The sequence below is a fragment of the Leuresthes tenuis genome, unplaced genomic scaffold, assembly GCF_036924035.1.
Source record: "Leuresthes tenuis unplaced genomic scaffold, fLeuTen1.0.hap1 SCAF_5, whole genome shotgun sequence".
Classification (NCBI taxonomy): Eukaryota; Metazoa; Chordata; class Actinopteri; order Atheriniformes; family Atherinopsidae; genus Leuresthes; species Leuresthes tenuis.
The window spans coordinates 29,502,228-29,521,264 of record NW_027325359.1 but is presented as its reverse complement, the minus strand read 5'-3'; the positions used below and the strand labels follow the sequence as shown (position 1 = coordinate 29,521,264).

The window sequence follows — 19,037 nt, the reverse complement described above, 5'->3', positions numbered from 1 at the left end:
GGTGAAAAACAATCTAACCACTTGCCATATGTGAGTATTCAAAGAGCAGAGTGTCTGAGAGTCGATATAGCATTAGTAAATCAAGTCTGCATTTAAAAATAAAACAAACTGATAAAGCACGAACCTCTGTACAAATGTTTTGTTCATCGGCAGGCAGGTAACCTGAAATATCGAGCAGATGTCGATCTACTAATAACACTAATCGAGCTCCACAATTAGGAATATTTCTGCTAATCTGCTGATCACGCTAATTTTTACATGTTGGAACTTTTATAAAATGAGGCCGGCCTTTTATTTATCCATTTTTCACACCAAATCACATGAAAAAACAAAACCAGCCATTTCCAAGTCTGTCTCTTCATTTTGCTGCACCTACCCGGCGTTGGCAAACTATTTTAACTATTACAACAGCAGCATGGACAGTCTATGTGGGATTAGGTAAAACTAAACTCAATTGTGGTTTAAGTGAAAAGTTCAGCTTTCTGGAGAGAAACGATAGAGGAATCCGACCAATAATCAACAAAATTCCAGGCATGTCCATATTATGTTATCATCCAGTATCGTTAAGCTGTGTCTGCTTCCTTATCAAAGCTTACTTCTTGCCCTGTTGGACTTTGTTGTGGCGATGTCCCCAGCATCTCAGTAATTACTTTAGTAATTAGTGTTATCATAATCAATAGAATTGATTGTCAAAACAACCACGATGAGGCACATACTGTAATCAAACAAGAGGCGTCCTGTAATGTTCATGTCCGTGACCTGCTGTGGTGAAAATATGTTGAATTTAGTTTTAGACCCAGTTATTCGAGTGACTGTGAAATGTGAACGTGGATCTCACTCAGTTCACTTCAGCCTGATATGTTCACATCTAACTTCTACACTTTTGTTTTTTTGGAGTTGCTCACTGCACCATTACACTCTTTGTCAGAAGCTCCATAAACACGGAGCAACAATAGGAGGCATATGACTATACTTCTGCTCATAGAGTGATTAGCATTAGCAACGTTAGCAGTATTAGCAATATTCAGTGTTGGTTTATTCTTCTACACCTTAGTTGGTCTGTTTGATCTGATTAAAATCTAAGTGTGTGTGGTCCAGAGACGTGCAGCTCGGTGAAACTCCTGCTAATCATGATATCAAATGCAAAATGCAAGTCTAAGTTATTACATTAAAAGAAAAAAATAAATAAAGAATATTTTCAGAACAAATGAGGTTGGCAAGCTTGTTGCTTGTTTACCACTTCACTGCCTGCAATGACACAGGCAGCTGCTGCTCTGGCGTCACGTTCCGCACTGGGTCCAGGACAACCATCTGACCTGATCACACCATCTGGTAGCAATCTATTACAAACAGGCTCATTTGAAATGATTGATTTTCAGTTAACCTCAAATGAGCGGACGTTGAGCGAACACTGTTACAATGAAAGGGCCAACATTACCCTAAGGTTCCCTTCCAGTACAGTGAGCCCTGCCCATTTCTTTTCGGCCGATTGGTCTTTGCAGCATGCATGATTAGCAATGACCACAGGCTGTTGGGTAGTGAGAAAACAAACGAGAAAGGCCGACAGAGATGGAATTAATCTTTCTGACCTGAAGGAACAGCTTGACACGATTGTTTTTCTCTTTGATGTGTCACTTGCAACATGGTTGTGTAATCTTGTTGAAACCATACTAAGGATTTAATCTCAGGGATTTAGTGATGCAGTGACGTTCTAATATCTTAAGGTGACGGTAAGACAACTTCTAATTTATATCATTAAAACGGTTGGAGGAAGAAGAACAAGGAGGGATTAAATTTTATGGGCCAAATATAGGACAATAAATAAAAACAAGACACTGTGATAAAGTTTTACAATCTTACCTTGGAGCGGGTTTTAAAGGTCCTGAAGGCGCCGCCTTTGAAAATAACCCTGTTCCTCTTACACAGGATGAAGGCCACCATTCCAATCACCACCATCAATAAGAAGAGAGGCGTCAGCACAGCCATGATCCACAGGTTGCTAGGTGGTGTCTTTACCACAGCTACACACACACAAAAACTTAACATCAGTATACACAAAAATACTGCTGAGTGTGTGTCATCATGTTTGAACTACAGACATCTTTGTACATACATTAAAGAAAAACACATTTTTCTATCGGTGTACCACAAGGATCTATTTCAAGAACTTTAACAATCCATTTGTGCAGAACTGAATAATCACATAAATACAGACAATGGTGATTTATGCATGTGCTAATTCTGAACAGTAAGCTGCACATCTACGTAAAGGAACAATGGAGTAAATAGCTGATTCAATTACTTATTCATTCTTCACAATTCATTGGTCCAAAACTGTGAAGAAACTCAAGCGACAGTTGCTCTCTTTGTAAAACGCCGTGAAAGGGCAGAGGGTGTAAGATGTTCAATATGTTAAGTGTTTAAGTGCTGCTGGTAGTTCAATATTTAGTAAGTATCTAAACAATATAAAAAAGGATGAAGCATAACCATTTAAAGTTTATAGGAAATCCAATGCAAAACTGTTCAAGCACACACTTGTTTTCCTTGCTTTCACTTCATGTTCAGTAGTTGTACAAATCCTCATGCATTTTCCAAATTGAACTATCCTTCTATGAGTTATATCTAAAACTTTGTATTGTCTAAAATAAAAGAATTTGCTTCCATTCAATGTATAAAAAGAGTGCCAAAATATCTTCCTAATAACTTATTTCGCTGAGCTCCTCTGTCACAGAATTGTTTGCCACTGGGATGCGTTTTCATTATGAGGATTAATGCAATTGCTCCACTGAGCCCATAAAGGCAAACTAAATGAGTTTTACAGGAACACTGTGTTCCACTGCCAGTCTAAACACTGTTAGGAAAAGCTGTGAAGGGCAATGATGTTTGTTGGTATCTCTCCAGTTTGTTGACTATAGATTCTGAGAAAATGTGAGACCGATCGGGTGAGAGGGAACACTTTGTCCTCTCTGGCTGCTACAACACAAACATCCAGTAGCACAGCTGAAATCCAGCATTTTCAGCATGAAAATAGCATGAAATTTATCCAGCTATAATCTCCAAAACATAACATTACAGTACAGAACAGTATGGAGGCACAGTGAGGCTGAGTTCTAAAGCTTTATTTGCTGATTACTATGGAAATATATGTTAATTTATGGAAAACCGAAATGTTACAGAATGTCACGGTAAGCCAAGCCAGCTACGCTTCAGTTCAGCAGATAAGTCTTAAAGTGCAGTTAAACTGGAATGTTTTTAAGTCTGTGGTGTCTCTACAATGGCTGCTGAATGAGATTCAAATTGACAATGTTTCTAGGATATCCATGTATATGTATATATATATGTGTGTGTGTGTGCTGATGACTCAAAGAAAATCAGCTCAAATTCTATTCTTAATACTATTTCCAGACTTAAACCAGGGAGAAAATAAACAACAAACCTTTTTCAATCTAAGGCATACTGACTTTATTAACTGTGACTCTTCCATAAAGCGTTACTGTAGCACGCGTGAATGCAGCCATAAACTCACCCGTCGTTAAAGTTGCTCTTCAAAAAACTTTGAACTGGTTTAGTCACGTATTCAGGTGTAAATATTGGAATGACTTTAAATTTCTGGTAACGTTCTCGACATGATAAGGTTGAGAGACTGATGCCACAAGTAATAGTTATTGTAATTTCTGTACAGAGAATTTACATCTAGAACCAGGAAAGGAGCTTAGGTTTGCAAATAAAAGAAAATGAAAGGGTAACAGGAAGCTTGGGTCTCTCAGCAGCTGACTAGCTCGACCTACATGCAGCTCAAAAATTAAATAAGAAAGGTCTGACATGTAACACTGACAACTGACCTTTCAACAAGCATTCTGTGTGAAGCAATTTTTGCCCAAACAATGGAGTCAACACTGCAGATTAAACCTTGTTTGTCTAAAATATCCCATGACTTTTATATTGAGCGCTCTATTTTGTTGCTTCGTGTCTAATTTACATCATATGTTATCATAGCAATTAAGTAAAATCATACTTGGATAAATAAATTAAGTATGTATGACTTTAAAAGTAATGTCCGCTATGTAGAAATTGTGCCATAAAAAATAAACTCACATGTTGGACTAGACTACACCACATTACAAACTACGTTTTTGGACTTTTCACAAGTATCTAAGTTACTACAATGCCTACAATGTGTCCAGAATTTCGTATTTCCCGAAATTCAACACAGAACACTGAACACAGTCAACTTCACTCACTGTACTCGAGTGAAGACGTGTGGTTCACTGATTGAGTCAGCCAGAGCAGCAGCACCAGGTACCAGGTTTGGTTCCAGGCCGGATCAGATTTTCTGCCCATCCTACTTGTCTCTGGTGCTGTTGCTTTTTATGACCAACATATCCAAAAATGCCATTTCTTAAAAGAATACAGATTTGTTTCATATTGGCTCAATTCATCATCATTAGGTTGATACACATGTCAGAGTTATGTGTGGTGTTCCTCAGGGTTGTAGACCTAGACCCATTTAGTTTTTTGTATAAATGGTTGCTGTGGTCAAAATCATCAGAAAGATGTTTCATTTGTTATGCCGATGACACTCTGCTTTGCTATCCATGAAACCTGAGAAAGTTACTGACATTACAAGTTTTTCTTGGAGAGATAATTTTCTACCTCTGTCTTTAGTGAAAACTGAGGACGTTGCTTTTCACCCTGAAATCCTCAAAATCCAACCGTGTAGTTCGTCTGGATGTAATATATATAACATTTTTTATAGCTTGGCTGGACTGATCGAAATGCTGTTTCAGCAGGGTTACCGTCTAATTCCCTGCACATTTTGCAGTCGATCTGAAACACTGCAGCGAGAGTGCTGACTGGTGCACCCATGAAATGGTATTTTTCCCGTGTTACCCTCTCCATTTTGGCCCCCTATAACATTTAAAATGAATCTTTAAATAGTTCCTATCACATACAGAGGCCTTAAAGGCCGTTTTCCATCTTATTTTAACAGCCTTTTTGTCCCCCACCCCCCCATGAGGACTCTTCATTCTCTGGAAGCACTTTTGCGTGTGGTTTCCAGAATTTGCCAGAGAATGGGAGGCAGATGAGGGATCTTTTTAAAAGAGCTGACATTTAACTCTCCTGTTTGTACACTACTTGCCTTAAAATGCTTGTATTTCACTATTGTATCCTTTTATTATTGTAACATTTTATATCCTATTTCCACACTAGCATTCTTGAGTTTTGCCTTTGCTACGTAGGACACGAATAAATCTGGACTGAGTTAAAATTACATTTCATAGTTCGTAGGAGGGTGGCATTACTTTGTTAAATCAGTTAAAAGTTGTCTCTAGTCATGCTAAAATATTTTTTGATGGATGAATACTGATATTTGTGTTAATGAAACATTCAAGCAATGCTGTATCATCTGTGCGTGACTTGCTTGGTCCCTCACATGCATGATTTATGATCAAGTAATACATCACTGTCAGAGTATGATAACAAGCTTACGTTCAGCCTGCACTTGCACAAAGTATCCCAGCGTTAAAGCCATGGTCTGGGAGTCCAGACTGCTGAGGGTCTTAGCCGCTGTGGACCCAGTCATGGGTGCTCCGTTCAGCTGGGCGTAGTAGGTCATCTCTGCCGGGTTCTTTGGACCCGGGAGCCGACGGATGCTCACCATCTGGGAGAGGAGAAATACAGGTACATGATGACTGAATGTGTTAGCTCAGTTTATTTCAAACATACAGAATACAAGCAAAAGAATCTAATCTATGGGATCAATTTCTCTCCCCGCCAACACACTGCAAAATCTGTGGCCCAATCAAAACTCTGAATCTCATTTGCTTTGATCAAGTCAAGCATTTGCTGCAAGATAGCTGCACTTGGTGAAGACACTCGAGAATAACTGAGTCACTTAAAATCTCAATTTCCTTTCATCATACATCAAACACATTTTTTAATTTGACAAACACATCCCACGGTTTAATCAAGTCTGGTAATTTGATTTAGTCGTAAGAAGGAAGGATATGCGTTATTAAATGGCTGCAGGTTTTCTCCATTGCCTACACCCCGCGCCCGTCCTCCCTGTCGATCTCTCTGTCAGCTTCTCCTGCCTCCATTCTGCAGCCATAAAACTGGTCATCTGTGAAGACCATAAAACCTTGAGGGCGTGTAAGACGTGACGCCCATGAGGAGTCAAACGTGGTCTTAATTTGCAGAATATGGAGCAGGGAGGTGACATATACTAGAAAAACATACTCACAAGCCTCTGTACTCCTGTGCTTACGAGTACTTTCAATGCATGTAAGCGCACCATCATTTCATCCTTCACTGCCCCCTCAGCACAACACCAGAACTGTTTTAGCAATGAAAATATATCACAAACATTTTACTTTCCAAAGCAGTTTTTAATCTTCTAAGCAGGTACTGCAGTTGGTGAATTTATTCTAAAATTAATTTATTGGAAAATATGCTCAACACCCACTGATGTTAAATGTTTACAACATGGAAATACTTTCTATTTACAACCATCTTTCCAAGTTATTTAGCATCTTAGTGAGTGTCTGCACCAATTGTTTCATCTTAAATATGTTGCTTTTTCTGTGAATACACTGCTCCTCCACAGCCCTTCCTCTCAGAGTATCCCTGCTTTTTCTTTTCAAACCGTCTCACACAGATGTTGTCAGTGGCACTGTCCAGGGTGCTAAATCTGGAACTGTCCATGGTGTTGAATACACTCAAAACTGGTAACATAGCGGTGCACTAAGGACACCATTTTGTTCCACAAAATATTCAAAATATTCAAAATACAAAATATTCTGATATTTCATTGTGAATTTCCGTTTAGTTTGATGCAAACATTTTCCACTTGATTTCAGCCGGAATATCAAACTTATTATACTATGTTTCCATTTCATCATCTATTTCTTCCACTCCATCTGAATTCCACATGAGAGTGAATTTGATTTTTCAATCACCAGGCCAGCACGCAGCTTGACATTAACATGACATCCACCCATCATACCGATCGGTTAATGGCTGGTGTTCCTGCAGAGCTCACTGAAGCAATTGCTTTTCAAACCAGGAAAGCACTGTTTCATGTCATGATGCCAGACAAATCAATAAATAAAATGGGAGAGGATGAATTCAAAGGTCTGGATTAACCCCACTGACTCTGGTGAAGCCTATACTTGACATTTCAAATAAAATGCAAAAAACACACAAAATGTAACATTCCCTTCAGATCATCATTTCATTTCCCCCTATCTAACAATTAATCTAAATAAGCTGCATGATGTTTGGTGCTAATTAAGTCATTTTCTGACATGGCATTTGTAACATTAACAGCTTAATTAGTGATGACATACAGTCATTCAGACACTACTCACATTTCTCTTATTTCAAGTAAGGTATATGAACAAAGAGTTTTAGTTTTCTTTCACATCATGTAATATTGCCATGACAACATGGTGAGAACGCCGATGTTATCACCTCGAAACAAGAACAACTTTTCTCACGTTGCTGTTAAATGAGAAGCAGCACCACCACAAAACCCTGAAAACCCTTCTTGAGTTAAAGTTTGCCCATAAAAATTCCTATTCAGCTCACACGCCTGCTGCTTTTTGTTTAAATAAAATTGCACTGGACTGGACTTTAAAACAGTTTGCACTTATTTTTTGTCAAAATAATCATCATTGCTGCATGCATTAATGTGACTGTGCCGTAATGTTGCAGTATTGATTGGCGGCATTAAGAGGCATTAAAATAATCTAATTAAATTAAAATAGTGTAGCTGCAGTTCAGGCAAACAGCCATCGGGCGGCACATCTGACAAATCGATACAAAAACGGTCAGTGGAAGAAGATGGCCATCGTAAACTAAACTTACACGCTCTTAAACTACGTGGACAGGCTTCAACTGCGTGAACCAGTTACCTGTAAAACTATATCAGCACAACTTCCACTTCCACTGTGACCTTCTAGAGTCTGACAAATTTTCTAAATTTTTAATAATTTTCTCCTTTTCATCAAAATTAGAAAATTGCACGCTTATTGCAAATATCTCTAAATAAATCCTATAAAATGGTTAAGAAATTGATGCAAATACAGTATAAACATGCAATTACCACTAAATATGAGTAAATATTTAAACACTTTGAAGGGCTGAAGTCTGTACAAAAGTGTTAAGACAATGACATCATTTAGTTGAAAACTAGTTTATCTTACTTCACATAATCTTAACCTTTTGGCTCCATTGTCGTGACAAAACCTAATTTACTCTGACCTGTACGGTGTAGCCACCCACTGTGGTGGCCCGCCGGGATCTCGCTGTCCGAGAGCCCTGCCTGCCAGCCACCAGGAAGAGCTCAGCCAACCGCTGCTCCATCAGACTGGCAAAGCTCTGGTAGTTTGCCTCCAGGGAGGAGCTGTCTACATCCTGGATCACTGTGAGAGGAGACAAGAAAAGACACAGAGGGATTTAGGGGAGAAAGAGAGGCGTTCAGGCAGACAAAGAGGGGCAGAAGAATAGACGGATGAGGGAATGAAGGATGGGGTGGAGCGCAGAAGGGAAGGAAGGAGAAAACGGATAAAGAGAACGAGAATCTGAAGACAGGTGATGTGAGAAACTATCAAAGAGAGATCATTTGAGGACATGATTGATATTAAGAAGAACGGGGAAGGAGAAACTAGAGATGTGAAGTAAATGGGACACGGATGATGGTCCATTCAATGTCAAAGCAGCCCATCCTGAAATGTCTGTTTAAGCAACACTGAATTACAGATCACTCAGTCAAACACATAGCGATGCAAACATACACACATACGAATGGGCGACCTGTCAGTCTGGCTGCTGAGTGCTTCTCTTACTACAAGCTATGAGTTGCAGCAGTGGACAGTCTTCACACACACACCAGCATCATTCACACCCAACAATGATGTGATGTGAAGTGATTACTCCCTGTGCCCCAGTCAGGAAGCTGTGAATTATACATCAATAGGATTCCCCAGGAACAAACCAGCAAAAGAGTAAAAGGGAAGAGGGGGAGCTGCTAAGACAGGAAACGAGGAAGGGATGGAGGGCAGGAAAGAAGGAAAATCTACAGAGCCAACAGCATTCTGCTGAAAAGCAAAAACAGCAGGCAGCAGGCATTTAACTAACTGCTGTTTTATCCAATCAATGCTGCGCTCGATCACTGGTGATCACCCTGTAGCACCGCAGCCCATGCATGTGTTTGTGAGAAATTTACCTGTTATCACCCAGTAGTTCTTGGTAGCTGAGGACGTGTTGAGATTGTGGTATTCAAGGGCTGGAGAGGAACACAAAGAGAGAAAATTACAGCTACAGGACAGACTTAATTACTTTAAGACTACCCACAACACCACTCAGGATTGAGTTGATTTGGATCAGCAGTCCAGTTTTTAATCAACTTCCCTCATTGTGCACGTACAGAAAGATCAAAATTACAACCTCTATGTAATTTACAATTGCACATGGTTGCCAATGTTCATACAGTACTGCGAAGCCATTACAAAAACACCATGAAAACATCTCTTCCACCTCACACAGAAAGAAGAGTATTATTTCAAACTGAAAGTTTTAAGGGGGAATCTTCCTGATAATGCAGCCTTGTGCCTGTGAAAACAGTTTTCCTGGGTAGCATTTTCTCTTTGAAATGCTACTCTATATTGTGGAGGAAATCAGAATGTGAAAGATTTGTCTAACTTAGACTGTCGCAGGCTCATTTTAGTCTCAACTTAAAGGAATATTCAACGAATTCTTTCCAATATAAGGGTCTTATTTACTTCTGTATCAGGCTGTAAAATATTAATGGGCTGAATAATTTTGCATATCCACATTGGATCCCGCTTCGGCAAAAAAGCTGTGATGTAATATGAGGGGAGCTATGAAAGATGGCAAGATAAACAGCAAAAAAACGACTGTGCATGTATTTGTTCGTGATAGGCTCAGTCTGACAACGTTAGTATTGCAGAGTCGCTGGGATGGACGAACCGTTGCGCTAAAATCTTGTGGGAGGCAAAATGTTACAGATAAGAGTACAATCTACATGTGAGGGAGAGCAGAGGCAGCTGCCCTGAGAAGATGGGAGTCAGTTGACAAAGTTGGACTACAAACAGTGTTGTCTGCACTTTCAAGACCACCATCTGTTGACCTGTTAAACGGGAAAAGAAACCGTACACAGTACAACCTTTTTCTGTAAAACTGCTGCTATTCACCCTCTCCTCATTCTTTCTAAAGATCCGGGGGAGCTCTACGTCTACACTGACCTGCTCAAATAAATAGCGATCACCATTAAATTCAAAAGCCCCGTCAAAATAGTCGAGCAGTCTCTCCATATCCGAGGCATCTGGTTAAAAGTGCCACAGCTACTCCTTCTATGCAATACTGTAAAATGGCAGCACAGTCTGACATCTTGTGCATCAGAATCATTAACTTTAAGCTGAGGACATCGAGCCTTTGACGTGTCCGACACGCTGTTTAAATGCTCTGTAGACTCCACCTACTCAGTATTATTATTATTATGTTGTGGACTCATACAGAGGTACGACACACATTAGTTGTGCCGTTATATGTCGAGGATGCTGGGGAGCCTGCCGTGATGAACTGAGCTCCTCTCCTCATTCTCCTCTTTTTACTCCCTGTATCATTATTGTTGTCATTAAATTTGAGTTTGTCTTTTCTGTTAGCATAGCGGATGTCTTTGGCCTGGTGTTGCTGTGCTTGTTAACCCCCCTTTTCTGTCATTTCAACCCTAAAATAATCGAGGAAGATGACCGCCCTTCCTGAGTCTGCTGGAGGGAATATTTTTCTCACTACTGTCTCCCTTTGCTCTGTGCATGCTTAGAGCAGAGGTGTGACTAAATTCAATATGATCTATTAGTTTCCTGAGCCAGGCAACTTTTTCTTTAACTGGCATGCATGCATACAATTATAATGAGTAGGACTGAACTTGATTATTTGAACTATTTGTATGCATCTAATTGGACTGAGTTGAACTTATTCACTTTCTCTTTAAAGCTCCTTGTTTTCTGAAGCTGTGCTTCATAAATAAACTAAACTGAACCGAGGCCAGAAGAACAAAAAGAAAAAGCTCTGATACTTTCCATAATGTTGTCAAAAACCCATAACAAACTGAGTCTGTAAAATACAAGCACTGGTACACTGCCGTGCATGTTTGCCCCATATAATTACATTGCAGCTGTTTAGTGGCGATGGTGCTCTCATAATTTCACACATTTAGACAGTCAATTATTACATGAAAATTGGAAATGAAAACATTGTAGTGTGGAATATTTGTCCTTAATTGGTAAGTTGACTGAAAGCCTTTGAAGTCATGTAGAGGAAATGTAACAGCGGTATGTTTGAGAGCAGCAGAAGTGAACGAATAGTGACTGTCTTCCTCTCACTATCCATCTTATCTTCACCTTTCTTTCTGCCTCCACGCCTCTGTTTCCTTCTCCACCTGTTTTCTTTTCAGCTTATTCATTTCCTGAGACTCCCAACCGACTGTCTCCTTCTGTTTTATGCACACTACTTCACACCCTCAGTCCTTCAACCTCGTTCTGGTCCTATTCATATGTCAACCTCTCCCCTCTTTTTTCCTGGTTTCACCATCTGTCTCTACCCATCTCCTCTAGGCTGCCAGTCCGCTGAGCGCTGAGTGTTTAAGCCTGAGTCGGTGGCATAGCAGGCAGCAGTAGCTCTTACCAGCCAGTTTCTGCACTCAGCCCTGCCTTCCTGACGCCTCTGTACTGTATCTGAGCACATTTACATTCACTACACTCTTCCCTTAATTCAAAATAGCTCACATAAGGGACAAAGAGCACCGAAGTGTGAAGGTTCAGACTCCTTCTGTGCTCTTCGGAGAATCTGTTCAATGTGCAGATGATTCTGGTGCATTCATTTTATCAACGCAGCTGCAGGAAAACTTAGTTGCATAATTCTATCAAATAAAAAGAGGAGGAAGAAAGTTAAACATGAGGCGATCCTGCACCAATTCAATCATGAAAGATAAATCTGATTAAAAAGGTACGTCTTCATTTATTATACAGTTCAAAAAAGACCAAAACCAACACTGAGCTTCCAGCTTCCAAAGCTTATTGTCAGCACTGACACTGAAATGTGCCTCATTAATACTCATTAATATACACATTCATCTTTAAAAAGCTTATTCTTAAGTAGTTAAACACTAAAGATTTTAGCAAACGTTACTCAAACAGGAGTTAATACTGTTAGTATTTTCCACACATCACGTGCTTTCATTACTATGTTTTAGTGATATGGGGATTAAATAAAACATTAACTACAACACTCATGTTTGTGTTTAATAACAGGAATGTGCAATGATGCAGCCGGCAATGTCTATAATCCTTTTTAGAGAAATCGGGCTTCGTCTATGAGACAGTACCAAGAGCCGAATGCAGCCAAGCAGGAAGAGCCAAATAGTTCCAAAAAGGTTTGTCCAAGAAATTAGAGAAAAGGTCACTGGAGGAGTTAAAGTGACCAAAGTGAAAAGCAAAGAAAATCCTCCAAGCTGGCACCACTGGTTCTGAGTAGCTGTTAGTCAGAATTTCCTTAACCGCTTTCTAAAGCAAGAAAAAGAATAAACCTTCAGAGATATGTCACCTGAAGCTGAACCCGAACGTTCATTAAAGGCATTAAAATAATATAAATGAAGAAAGTTGTAAAAATATGCGTTCTGTACTCTGCAGTTTGGAATAAGCAGAAAAAACAGCAGAAGTAAAACTCCAACTTCAATATTAAAGATTCGTGACTGACGTCTGCAGTATTTAATGCTGATGTAACAACTATTCATCAAGAGATATTATCAAACAACTCTCTTGTGAAAAACAGCGTCAATTGTTTGTTTTAATGATCTCCATCACCTGTATGAAGTAAGAGTCAATTCAAATGCAAAGCCTATACTTGTGGGCTCTCAGCATCCTTTACACAAACGCTTCCATCAGGGAGGAGGTTCAGCTTTCCCAAATGCAGTAAAAACTGATACAGGCAGTCTTTGATCCTACTCTTGTTGTTGTTTAGACAAAATGTCGTGATCTTGGCACCTCTTTAGGATTTATATGTCGGGTTGAGTTGTAAACTGTATTTTTCTGTTGAAGTCGGCATTCCAAGAGCATCAAAGTCTCATTCTCCACAAAAAAAAATATAAAAGGTTCCTTGTCTCTCTGCCATGGTGTTTAGACGCTAATACAACAAGAACTCTTGAGATATCTGAAGAACCTGGAGGTATACACGAGCAGAGGCAGACATGCTCCCACACGAACACCACATCCTTGGAGCTAATTACGTTTATATCATGCATACCTTTGCAGCATAACCACTGGTGCGTGACAGGGTAGAGAATATAAAATGTTACTATCTAAAAGGAGTGTGCATGTGCTGTTATATAAAGAACAAATAATAAATGGATCTCCAGTTCACTTTGGAATAAAGTACTCAGTACAGTCGCATGTAAATGGCCCTCAGCTGGAAACAGACACTGAAGGTCAGCAGTCAGATGGAATTTATCATGACGATGATCCATTTATCTTTCCAACACATGCATGAACTAAGCACTTTTATCTTTTTTAATATTACTATGATCGTTTGCAGCCATTCTCTGACAGATCATTTGTCAACTCAATCGATTCATATCTGAGTATATGTAACAATTCTCTTGTTGTTGCTGTACTAAAAAAAGGACCGTGTTTTTAGGAGAGCAGGCATAGTTTCCGTGGCGATGCCAAGCGGCTTTGGATGTGACCACGTGAAGAGTGATGTTTCAGCCCTTTGGGTTTTGAGAGCACACACAAACAGATACTAATCTAATCTCACCGGCCTAAAATTAGCTCATTCAGGGGACATGGACAACAGATTGCCGATGGCAGGATTCGGATGATAGGAGCTGTACAGCTGTTTGCCCTTTTAGAATCTCACAGATGGCAATGAAAGCAGGAGCAGAATACAAACAGAGCTCGTTTGGCCCAACTGTTGGGGCTAAGGCCATTTATTTCTATCAGCTGGAACCAAACAGAATTAGTTGATATGACAAAAATGAAAAAATAGAATTCTCTGAACTGGCTACTACTAACATATCCTACAGTACGGTAACTGATGGCCTAATAACAACATACCTCTGCCCTGTAGTTGGTCTTACTTGTGTTACTCCTTCCTGTTATTTAGACGTACTCGATAACAGATTTGCTGTCTTGTTGTAGGTTTATCTACAAATCCAAACTCATCATATTTCCCTGACCATAAAGAAGCACAGTCAGTAATTTCATGATGAGCTGCACAGTTTTAGACCTTTCATGTTACAACATCTCTTGCCCATCTTGGCTAATGCTGGAAAACTGACATCGTTGCACAAATAAGTAACTATTATTATAAATCTTTAGTCACATGTGAAAAGGAACGGTGAGTTGGTGGGTAAGGAACAGATACAGTCACAAGAAGACAAAGAAGCTCTTTCAGCTCTCAGGTTTCAGGACTTCTTAAAACCAACTCTTGAAATTAGGCAAATATAACCTCAAACGAACAACACAACATATTTCAGTGTCATCGTTCACGAAGCCAAAGTTCAGAAGCGGAGTGTTTGAAAAGCTAATTCCACCTACTGCTTTCATAGGAGGCAGAGGCCAGCACGAATGAAATGCATGGATGGTCATGTCCTCTTGATGTCACACTATAAATATTCTTATATTTCTTGTATAATCTTGGATATTTGTTTATTTGTGTCTGATGGTGTCAAAGGTGAGGTACTTAGACACCAACCGTTGTATTGGCTGTCCATTAGACTTGTAATTAGGTTTAACTAATGGTCCAATGGCTTCTGCACACCTTAACTAACCTTAACTAACACAGACACAATAGGTTAAAATGTTATTCTCTTTGCACCATTAAAAGTTGAAAATAATCCCTGAGCATTGTACCGTCTAAATCCAAGGTCACACCGTGCTATGAGGCACTTCAAAGACTCTGCAGGCCTCAGTTAGCATGTTAAAGGTTAAATTTCATGACAGCACAATTAGAAAAAGACTAAACAAGTATGACTTGTTTGGAGGGGTTGCAGGAGAAAGCCTCTTCTCTCTAAAAAGAACATGGCAGCACAGCTTAGGTTTGCAAAGCTGCAACTGAACAAAGCACAAGACTTCTGGAACAATGTCCTTTGGACAGACCAGACCAAAGTGGAGATGTTTGGTCATAATGCACAGCAGCACGTTTGGAGGAAACCAAACACAGCATATCAGCACAAACACCTCATACCAACTGTCAAGCACGGTGGTGGAGGGCTGATGATCTGGGCTTGTTTTCCAATGGTCCAGTCAAAGTCCAGACCTCAGCCTGATTGAAATGCTGTGGTGGGACCTTAAGAGAGCTGTGCATGAACCAATGCTGCAAACCTCAATGAGCTGAAGCAACGCTGGAAAGAAGAGTGGACCAAGATTCCTCCACAACCATGAGAGACTGATAACGTCACACAGAAAACCATTACTTCAACTTACTGCTGCTAAAGGTGGTTCTACAAGTTGTTGGCTCATGGGGTTCACTTAGTTTTTCCATACTGGCTTAGTTTTAGTTAAATAAATAATGATATGGTGTAATATGCCATGTGTTGTTGTTTATCTTAGGCAGTACTGACCTCGTTTTAAGACGTAGTAAGGACCAAATTATCTTTTTATTCTATCCTGATACATGAAAAAAACTTATTTTTCACATAACTGTAAAACATTTATTTGAATCCAATAATTCCTGAGGACCATATCTGCCAAAAGCTAACTTTGCCCTTTTGCCCTTTCATGGTGAAAAGGTCGATGCACAATCCAAACTGAGCTAAAAAGCAGCAGTGAGCTGAAGGGAACTGCACTGTAAAGAAAAAAAACTGCATAACCCTTTACACAGTCTTCTCATTATACAAAACTACATGTTCGAATAGCCCAATATACAACATAAAGTGCTTTTTGAGCACTTACTCCGAAGCTACATCAAGAAACTCCTCCTCCCACACTGGACCCATTGCAGTTCTGCAACATTTAATCAACAGAAGACTTGATCTCACTGGTACTTTACTTGACCCAGAGCCACCTGGAACAATGAAATACCCACATGAGAATGCTGTTCGTCCACTTCAGCTTAGCTCTTAATGTCACTCAGCAGCTAATCAACCTGCTGGACTTAACACTTCCACTTGCAACTGGATTCTGGACTTCTTCACTGAGGCCTCAGATAGTCCAGACTGGCAGGGTCAGCTCCTACTCCATCATACTGAGCACCGTGTCATCAAATTAGCAGATGACACCACAGTTGTGGAACTCATATGGGACAATGATGACACGTCGTACAGGCAGTCTGGTGCAAGAACAGGCCCCTGTCTCTTAACACTGAGAAGAGCTAATCGTTGACTTCAGAAAGACCGACACTGACCCCCACATCCCTGTTTATTACACAACATTCTGAATTCTGTTTTTACGTTACATACACCCTACTATCCAAGTGTTTTACCTCCTGTACAGGTGTGAAAGTATGAGCTTCCTCACACTGTAGCGTGCCTGTCTTCTTTACTTACACTGTATAAAGTCCTTTTGAATCCCCTCGCTTGAAAAGTAGGTCAAACATATGCTAAGTCATGAATCATGCATTGCCCTGCAGTGGACTCCCGGTAGTCAATGTTGTCGAAGGCACCCAACAAATTTTATGTAAGTCGGTCTCAGCCAGAGGCAGAATGCTGCACAGACTGATCAAAAAAAAAGGAAAAAAACCCACAACTGTTATGTAATAAGAAATATTAGCATAAGGAGAATGGGTTCTTCAACAGATGGTTGCAGTACTGCTGTGGAAAGCAAAAACAACTGGATTCAGGTGTTTCTTTGTCTTATTTCTTTGTTCCACTTGTCTCAATACTGATACCCTCCCCTGCAGGAAGTCTTCTCTTCTTCCAGCCTCTATTTTTACAATCCGAGCTATGTTCGGCACACTTGTTCCATCTTCCTGATGCCAAAAAGTTTGCAAAAAACACACGGAGCACGGACGTGGACTCAGTGTCTGTCTTTGTTTTTGTTCTATTCAGCCTGAAGGAAACAGTGAAGCCAGAAAGGAGAACATCCTCACACCTTCTTTGCACTTTGGTGGATTCTGATTTTTTTACATGTTGTATAACATAACAAGTGTGCTTTCTACCTTGGAGAAATATATTGCTTAAAGTAAAACAGAGGATAAAGGGATGGTCACAATTTTTCATGGTATATGTTGAAAAATTCAAGCAAACCACTTCTGAAACGTCACATTTTCAATGATAAACTAAAACTAACAGTGGGCGAGAACATTTTCAAGTTTTCCAAAAATGAGCCAGAATATCATTTTGTCATGAGGAGAACATAGTCAAGTCAAAATCAATCTTAGTTAATACAACTAAAGTGTGCAGAATCACACTGCTTGTGACGCTTGACAAACCTTCCAAAAACGAATTTCTCATTTTAATTTCCACTTACAGCTGTCTGTAAATGATTAGGAATGCAATATAATTATCTGGCAGTGCCTAAGAGAAGATGGCTTCGAGTCACAGAAAGTAAATGACTAAAGAGCCCCCTGAATGAACTTTAATTGTTTGGCTAGACAACATTAAATGTGGATTAGACCATTTTGGCTGAGTTTACATGCAGACATAATAGAAAAGCATTTATTTGTGTCTGTATTGCTTTGAACTGTCCACAAGCAGAGTAGCTGCTCAGAATATCATGACTCTAGATTGTCTTTGATTACATGTAATCACCGTTTCAAAAGAGATCATCGGTGTAGTTTGGGTCAAGGTGTAAATGGTAAACGGTTACACTTGCAGACAGTTTTGGTTTATTATTCCAGGATTCAGGATAATCTGGTGTAAGCAAATTACAGGGATGTCAAAGTTTGTTTTTTGTAATTTTTTCAAGCCATTCCAGTTAAACTGGGCCATTTTGGAGACATGTTACTCTATAGAATCTGATAATTACACAATTACAGTGTTTTTCCCCACACAATAAAGACATGTAAATGAACATTTCCATTGTCAAATTTAAAATCAAAAACTGTCATTTTAATTAATAAATAAAAGCAGGCTACTCAAAATGCACTTCATCTTAAAATGAAGCGTAGAAGAAGTTATCTTCTCCGCACCGAGCTTGTGGCCTCTGCGTCATTCATTCTCGCAAATATGCTCAATTGGCTGAAATCAGGGAAACTGTCAGGTTAAAGTCAAAGTTAGTGACGAAGGAGGAGAGGAACCAAGAGAGAGTGAGGAATCGGAGGAGAGAACTGCAACGGATCCGGGAGAAGAAAACGAGCGGGAGTCAGAAAATGATGAGCAAAGGAAACCGCAAAGGAGGGAAGGAGATGGCAACAAGGCAAAAGAGGTGAAGACGGTGAACACCAGACGGGGAAAAAAAGAAGAAATATGATGAAAATGATCTGGGTCTGGGCTTCACTTGGTTTGGTGATACAGACTGCCCAAAGCTGCAGTGCGTGGTGTGCAGTGAGGTTCCAGCAAACAGCTTCCTGAAGCCTTAAAAGTGGATGCTTGCGCATAACTTTGATGATTTTATTGTATGTGTGTTCTGGTCATTTGAGCATGATTAAACAAACTTTAATAAGGCTATAAAAAAGCTTGTTGCATTTTTTTTAAAAATTTTTTGAAGGTGCGGGGGATTGGGGGTGTGTCAGCCCAGTTGGGAGGGGGGTGAGAAGGTGGCTAAAAAAGTTTGGGAACCGTGCTTTCAAAGAAAGTAATACTAAAGAAACCCAAACTTTGTATCAACGCCGGCAAATAAAACCACACTCACCAGCATGACTGAGTATCAGAAAAGGGCTTTTATTTTCAAAGTTTTTCATTTTAAAAATTAAAACTTTGAATTCTCAATTTTGTGAATGACAATAGACATCAGACACTTCTGATAGATGAATAAATTCCTCTGAATAACTTGTAGATAAGCAGCAATAACTAACAAGAATGAGCTTCAGCAGGTTAGATTATATCTAAAACAAGTAAAGCTACTAACTATCTACAC

General features: G+C 39.7%; 1 protein-coding gene across 3 annotated transcripts in view; it reads right to left on the bottom strand.

Moving 5' to 3' along the window:
* The window catches only part of kiaa1549la (KIAA1549-like a), a 124,044-nt gene that overhangs the window by 45,715 nt on the left and 59,292 nt on the right, over positions 1-19,037 (bottom strand). For all 3 annotated transcript variants that reach the window (XM_072386596.1, XM_072386598.1, XM_072386597.1), the window contains exons 8-11: positions 9,230-9,289; positions 8,266-8,426; positions 5,491-5,662; positions 1,861-2,021 (exon numbers count right to left, since the gene is read on the bottom strand). In XM_072386596.1, coding sequence (XP_072242697.1) covers positions 1,861-2,021; positions 5,491-5,662; positions 8,266-8,426; positions 9,230-9,289 — 554 coding nt within the window. The remainder of the gene's footprint in view (positions 1-1,860; positions 2,022-5,490; positions 5,663-8,265; positions 8,427-9,229; positions 9,290-19,037) is intronic.